The following is a 7,150-nucleotide window of genomic DNA, read 5'->3' as shown; positions in this document are numbered from 1 at the left end:
TGGGATAAGCAGAAATGGCGATATATGTAAGCAGAAAGAAGAAGATGGACAACTCAGGAGACACTGATGTAAACCTGCTGTTTACTAGGATGGTGAAAGCCAGAATGATGATTGATTTCAATTATTACAGAGAAATGAAAGATATCCAGCAGCTCGGTTTTGTCTGGGCTCATGGGGAGGTGTTGTGCTCAGTAAGAGACAACCAAGTTGTTTTTGTTTTTTTCTGGAGAATTGATGTGATTTGTTTATTTTTAAATGTCTATTTGTTTGCTTGTGTTTTGAATATGATTGTATTTTTTTGAATAAAAGTTACTTTTTAAAAATCAAACCTCTCTCTGTCCGTCTCTCTCTTTCCCTCTCTCTCTCTCCCTCTCTCTCTCTCTCCTCTCTCTCTCACTCTCTCTCTCTCCCCCCTCCTCGCATGTAAGAGCTGGTTTGTGAGTTGAAAATGTTACAGAAAACACTTTTTCTTTTTCATAACTGTTTCGTCAGAATGTGGTGATATATGTGGAGTTAAGTCAAGCTAATATGCTGGATAACAGCAACAACTAGCCTGTCTGGCTACATTACACAACTTCTTAAAGACAAACAGAACTGCAACAACAGCAGGCTCTGACGTCATAACCAGTAGTGTAGAATTTACTATGGTCTGAAAGTGAATGGAGGATTTTATCAGATCCATAATCCCACACTGCTTTCATGAATTAACATTTAGGATTTTCAACCTGATCGTTTTCCCCCAGATTGTCATATTGCCATTGTGTAAAAATATCACATATGAAAAGACGATATTATTAACACGTTATTAGCCTTTTACAACTTCAGAACGGACAAAAGTGGCAACACAACTGACCTCACACTGGTCCACGATGAGCTGTTGTTACCTAACTAAAATCTGCGCTTTGCTGCCTCCTAGTGGTGACAGTCATGTTATTTGCGCCCGTTGATGACGTCATTTTAAATCGCCAAACAACAAGATTATGAAACTGTCCCGCGTCATAAAGTATAAACATTGACTCGGTTTGTTCGTTGAAACATAATCAACTAACATGTACCTAGCACGTCTGTGTGTTTCTACAACGAAGCCTTGTGTGTCGAAGAACCTGGTGCTGGACTCCGGTTTTACACGTATGTAGAGAGACCAATGATCTGATCCACAACTAAACGGACTACACGTATGTATAGAGACCAATGATCTGATCCATAACTAAACGGACTACATGTATGTCGAGAGACCAATGATCTGATCCATAACTAAACAGACTACACGTATGTAGAGAGACCAATGATCTGATCCATAACTAAACGGACTACACGTATGTAGAGAGACCAATGATCTGATCCATAACTGAACAGACTACATGTATGTAGAGAGACCAATGATCTGATCCACAACTAAACGGACTACATGTATGTAGAGAGACCAATGATCTGATCCATAACTGAACGGACTACATGTATGTAGAGAGACCAATGATCTGATCCATAACTGAACAGACTACACGTATGTAGAGAGACCAATGATCTGATCCATAACTAAACGGACTACACGTATGTAGAGAGACCAATGATCTGATCCATAACTAAACGGACTACATGTATGTCGAGAGACCAATGATCTGATCCATACCTAAACAGACTACACGTATGTAGAGAGACCAATGATCTGATCCATAACTAAACGGACTACATGTATGTAGAGAGGCCAATGATCTGATCCATAACTGAACAGACTACATGTATGTCGAGAGACCAATGATCTGATCAATAACTAAACAGACTACACGTATGTAGAGAGACCAATGATCTGATCCATACCTAAACGGACTACACGTATGTAGAGAGACCAATGATCTGATCCATAACTGAACGGACTACATGTATGTAGAGAGACCAATGATCTGATCCATAACTAAATGGACTACACGTATGTATAGAGACCAATGATCTGATCCATAACTAAACGGACTACATGTATGTATAGAGACCAATGATCTGATCCATAACTAAACGGACTACATGTATGTAGAGAGACCAATGATCTGATCCATAACTAAATGGACTACACGTATGTAGAGAGACCAATGATCTGATCCATAACTGAACGGACTACATGTATGTAGAGAGACCAATGATCTGATCCACAACTAAACGGACTACATGTATGTATAGAGACCAATGATCTGATCCATAACTAAATGGACTACATGTATGTATAGAGACCAATGATTGATCCATAACTGAACAGACTACATGTATATAGAGAGACCAATGATCTCATCCATAACTAAACGGACTACACGTATGTAGAGAGACCAATGATCTGATCCATAACTAAACGGACTACATTTATGTAGAGAAACCAATGATTGATCCATAACTGAACAGACTACATGTATGTAGAGAGACCAATGATCTCATCCATAACTGAACAGACTACATGTATGTAGAGAGACCAATGATCTGATCCATAACTAAACATACCACATGTATGTTGAGACCAATGATCTGATCCATAACTGAACATACTACATGTATGTCGAGAGACCAATGATCTGATCCATAACTAAACATACTACATGTATGTTGAGACCAATGATCTCACCCATAACTAAACGTACTACATGTATGTAGAGAGACCAATGATCTGATCCATAACTAAACATACTACATGTATGTTGAGACCAATGATCTGATCCATAACTGAATGTGGTACATGTGTGTCGAGAGACCAGTGATCTGATCCATAACTAAACGGACTACATGTATGTATAGAGACCAATGATCTCATCCACAACTAAATGGACTACATGTATTAGAGAGACCAATGATCTCATCCACAACTAAACGGACTACATGTATTAGAGAGACCAATGATCTGATCCATAACTAAACAGACTACACGTATGTAAAGAGACCAATGATCTGATCCATAACTAAACGTACTACATGTATCCTGGCCTCAGAGTTGGGATTCAACACCTAAGTCGATTGACATTATTCGTTATCCAATGCCAGGGTCTAAGGACAAGATGGTGTGTTGCTGTAAAGCCCCATAATGTACATTTGTAATTTGTGATATTGGGCTATACAAATAAAATTGACTTGACTTGACATTTGATTTATCTCACACACAACTTGATGTTTTTCCATGGGGGCGACTTTACCGGGTAAGTAATTCTTGCAACATTCACTGCAGAAGCCTGACAGGTTGTGGTCTGTTATAATACAGTCAAGTTCTGAGTAGGAGTTGATTGTTGATTAAAATTGTCTCAATTGTTCAGAAGAGAAACCTGATGACAGCTACGTAACATATGAACAGATCACTGACAGACAAAATGACTTCATCATCCCTGTTAATGGGTCAGTTCTGAATGTCCTCTGAGGATCTTGTACAATGTGTGAACCAAGACATCTGCCCTTTTGTTTCAGTTTAATCATTTGCGGGTTTAACATGATAATTTGTCACTTGGGGGTGATTTCTGTCTTTCACAGGATGTTCTCGTTTAGTCAGTGGAGCAGTCAAAGACAAAGAACCCCTGCGGAAGGCCAAAACCCCACAGGGCCGTTTTGACATGAGCGAGGAGAAGAGCAAGGATGTTCTTGAAAGTGAGAAAGTTGCATGAAATTAACCTTTCACTCATTCCAGAAACTGCAATCTATTATTGATCCAAATGTCAGCCCGGAAACTGACAATTACAAGTCTGCAAAAGATTTACTAGTACATTTAAACGCAAAAAAACAAACATCTTTATTGCTTACATTGTAGTTAGTATATGTTTTGACTAGCCTGTGAAAATGCAAATGAGTAGCATCTGTGCAGATATCTGTATATCTGTACAGGATGTCTTTTCTGTTGTCCAACAACAGGTTGGTAAAAGGGTTACATTAAAAAGTCTAGTGAACTAAGGGATTTTACATATGCTGCACATATCACTGCACATTCAAAAATGAAATAATTATTCTTGTAGAATTTCCAGATGATGTGAATCCTGAGACCAAGGAGAAAGGTGGCCCCAGAGGTCCTGAGCCCACACGCTATGGAGACTGGGAGAGAAGAGGTCGCTGCATTGACTTCTAGCTAGTCTGTGTTCCTGGTATATTACATGTGTGTGTCAATATATAAGTTAATGGTGAAAGAATTGGGACAGTTGTTTTATTTTTTTCTTTTGCGGTGTACTCTAGAAATATACACCCAATTAGCCAAAACATTAAAACCACCTGCCTAATATTGAGTAGGTCCCCCTCATACCGCAAAAACAGCTCTGGCCCATCAAGGCATGAACTCCACAAGACCCCTGAAGGTGTCCTCTGACATCTGGCACCAAGATGTTAGCAACAGATCCTATAAGTCCTGTAAGTTGCGAGGTGGGACCTTCAGGGATCAGACTTGTTTTTCCATCACATCCCACAGATGCTCGATCGGATTGAGATCTGGGGAATTTGGAGGCCAAGGCAACACGTTAAACTCTTTGTCATGTTCCTCAAACCATTCCTGAACAATGTGTGCAGTGTGGCAGGGAGTATTATCCTGCTGAAAGAGGCCACTGCCATCAGGGAATATCGTTGCCATGAAGGGGTGTATTTGGTCTGCAACAATGTTTAGATAGGTGGCACATGTCCAATTGATATCCACATGAATGCCAGGACCCAAGGTATCCCAGCAGAACATTTCACAGAGCATCACAATGCCTCCGCCGGCTTGCCTTATTCCCATAGTGCATCCTGGTGCCATCTCTTCCTTAGGTAAATGAGGCGTACGCACCTGGCCATCCACATGATGTAAAAGAAATCATGATTCATCAGACGAGGCTACTTTCTTCTACTGCTCCATGGTCCAGTTCTGACACTCACGTGCCCATTGTAGGCACTTTTGATGTTGGAGAGTGGTCAACATGGGCCCTATGACCGGTCTGGATTTATACGCAGCAAGCTGTGATGTACTATGACACCTATCATAGCCAGCATTAACTTTTTCAGCAAGTTGAGCTACAGTAGCGCTCCTGTGGGATCGGACCAGATAGGCTAGCCTTAGCTCCCTACGCACATCAGTGAGCCTTGGGTGCCCATTACCCTTTCGCTGGTTCACCAGTGTCCTTCCTTGGACCTCTTTTGGTAGGTACTGACCACTGCATACTGAGAACACCCCACAAGACCTGCTCTTTTGGAGATGCTCTGACCTAGTTGTCTAGTTATCATAATTTGGCCCTTGGCAAACTCACTCTGATTCTTACACTTGACCATTTTTCCTGCTTCCAACACATCAACTTCAAGAACTGACTGTTCACTTGCTGCCTAATATATCCCACCCCTTGACAGATGCCATTGTAATAACATAATCAATGTTATTCATTTACCTGTCAGTGGTTTTAATGTTTTGGCTGATCAGTGTATACACGCACACACACACACACACACACACACACACACACACACACACACACACACACATATGCAGGGACCATTTAACCTTATCAGTTGGACATGAATGTACTACAATGGAACCATTGTCATGTCACTAACTATTCATCAAAGTAAATTAGTTTAAAATGTCTGGTAACTTTTTTTGCAATTATTGTGATGTTAAAAAAGGCATGAAACATACCTCATACATACAACCCAATCTAACAGTAAACCGTTTTTCCGCCTACAAACAAATCCTGATGGAGATTTTATTTATTTTTGTTTTTATGGGTTAAATGGCACAAATGGCAAAAGAAAAAAAACCTCTAGTTAATGGTCAGGGCAATTTGCATATGAAACTGATCGTTGCTTTGGGTCATTATGCCACTGTTGTTTATTGGGGGGGGGGGGTACCTGCAGTCAGGTGAGACTGAAGAGGTTACTTAGATGATGATGAAACATTTCTCCCAATAAACGTTGTGTCCAGATGAACTGATTCAACTTTCTGTGATTTTCTGACCTGGGTTATTGAGCATGCACCAAGACGAATTGGGATAATATTGCCATGTGTGGCTGTGGCCATCACACACTCCCCCCTTCAGGACTCTTGCTGGAACAGCGAGAGAGGTAGTCGGCTGTGAGGTTGTCCTTGCCTGGGATGTGCTGAATGGTGAAGTGGAAGGGTTGCCACTGGGTGCTACTTCCATTTGTAGCCTTCATGCTGTCCATCTCAAGGTGCTCAATGGAGTGCCAATTATGTGTAGGGGTTGTAGTGGAATTCTGGCAGATGTCATTTGGCACTGAGGGCAACTTCTGCAGAATTGAGTGACGTCTCTGTGCAGGCCAGACCAGTGGGACTTATGTCTGATGCGAGCTGTAGTTTTGAACTCGCCCAGGTGGCCAGCCCAGGGAGTATCCCAAGGCGAGTGTGGTGTCTCTAGCTGCTTGGGGAACCACTAGCTGCAACACTGTTGACAGCAGTATGGCATTTGGCAGAATATATACTTTTCTCTTCTCTTCTGAAGCCCAGCTCAGCGCCTAGTTGCTTATCCTTTGCTCTCTGAAAAAGAGACGCTAAAAATTGATCCGTTTTCTGCATATCAATAAAGAAGAAAGACTTCAGAATGGCCCCACTTAATGCTGGGACAATGGCAAGCACAGGGAGAGAAATAGCAGACATGATGAACAGGAGAAGAATTCAAGTGATGTGCGTTCAGGAGACAAGCCTGTGTGTGTCGTGCGTCGCGCACGACACAGGCTTGTACTGCTATGTGCTAAAAGTTTGGTTTTTTCCCTGCATCTGTATTGATATTCCGCTCCTCGTTATTTGAGCTCTTCTATCAACACCATTGACGGTTTTGGAAAAAATAAACTCTATCTATATATGTGTGTGTGTGTGTGTGTGTGGCCAGGTGGTAAATTCCATGTACCCTGGGTAAATATGTTCAGTATAAAAAAGAGAATAGATTTTATTTTTCTTTAACTATGTACAAGGGAAGAGGTACTTACAGTTATGTTAAAACATAATTCATATGTACAAACCATTTTAAAAAGTAAGATTGTATCTAAGGGAACAACAAAGATCATAAAAAGGGTTAACTCTTACCCTTATCTTATCTTAGCTTAGCTTAGCTGTTACAATCAGGTGCCACTAGAGGGCGAGATTGGCAAATTTCTTCTTGTGCTCAGGGGATTCTGGTCCTTTTGCGGTTGAGTAGGCTGAGAGATGCAGTCGAAATGCATTCCG

The 7,150-nt window shown here is 41.1% G+C and overlaps 1 protein-coding gene across 1 annotated transcript; it reads left to right on the top strand.

Moving 5' to 3' along the window:
- The first annotated feature begins 979 nt into the window (after positions 1-979).
- Positions 980-5,895, top strand: sdhaf4 (succinate dehydrogenase complex assembly factor 4). Its single transcript, XM_056292027.1, has 3 exons — positions 980-1,128; positions 3,496-3,609; positions 3,972-5,895. Exons 1-3 carry the CDS (start codon positions 1,050-1,052, stop codon positions 4,079-4,081), a joined length of 303 nt encoding a protein of 100 aa, XP_056148002.1. The 5' UTR covers positions 980-1,049; the 3' UTR covers positions 4,082-5,895.
- The last annotated feature ends 1,255 nt before the right edge of the window (positions 5,896-7,150 follow it).

The sequence above is a fragment of the Lampris incognitus genome, chromosome 13, assembly GCF_029633865.1.
Source record: "Lampris incognitus isolate fLamInc1 chromosome 13, fLamInc1.hap2, whole genome shotgun sequence".
Taxonomy (NCBI): Eukaryota; Metazoa; Chordata; class Actinopteri; order Lampriformes; family Lampridae; genus Lampris; species Lampris incognitus.
The sequence above is the reverse complement of the archived record's forward strand: the minus strand, read 5'-3'. Positions and strand labels throughout refer to the sequence as shown.

What these genes read in the sequence shown, in the direction of transcription:
- sdhaf4 (XM_056292027.1), top strand. Translation starts at nt 1,050, where the DNA reads ATGTACCTAGCACGTCTGTGTGTTTCTACAACGAAGCCTTGTGTGTCG. An exon ending in GCTGGACTCCGGTTTTACAC is followed by an intron (nt 1,129 to 3,495) that starts GTATGTAGAGAG and finishes TGTCTTTCACAG; the next exon opens with GATGTTCTCGTTTAGTCAGT. An exon ending in GAGCAAGGATGTTCTTGAAA is followed by an intron (nt 3,610 to 3,971) that starts GTGAGAAAGTTG and finishes TTATTCTTGTAG; the next exon opens with AATTTCCAGATGATGTGAAT.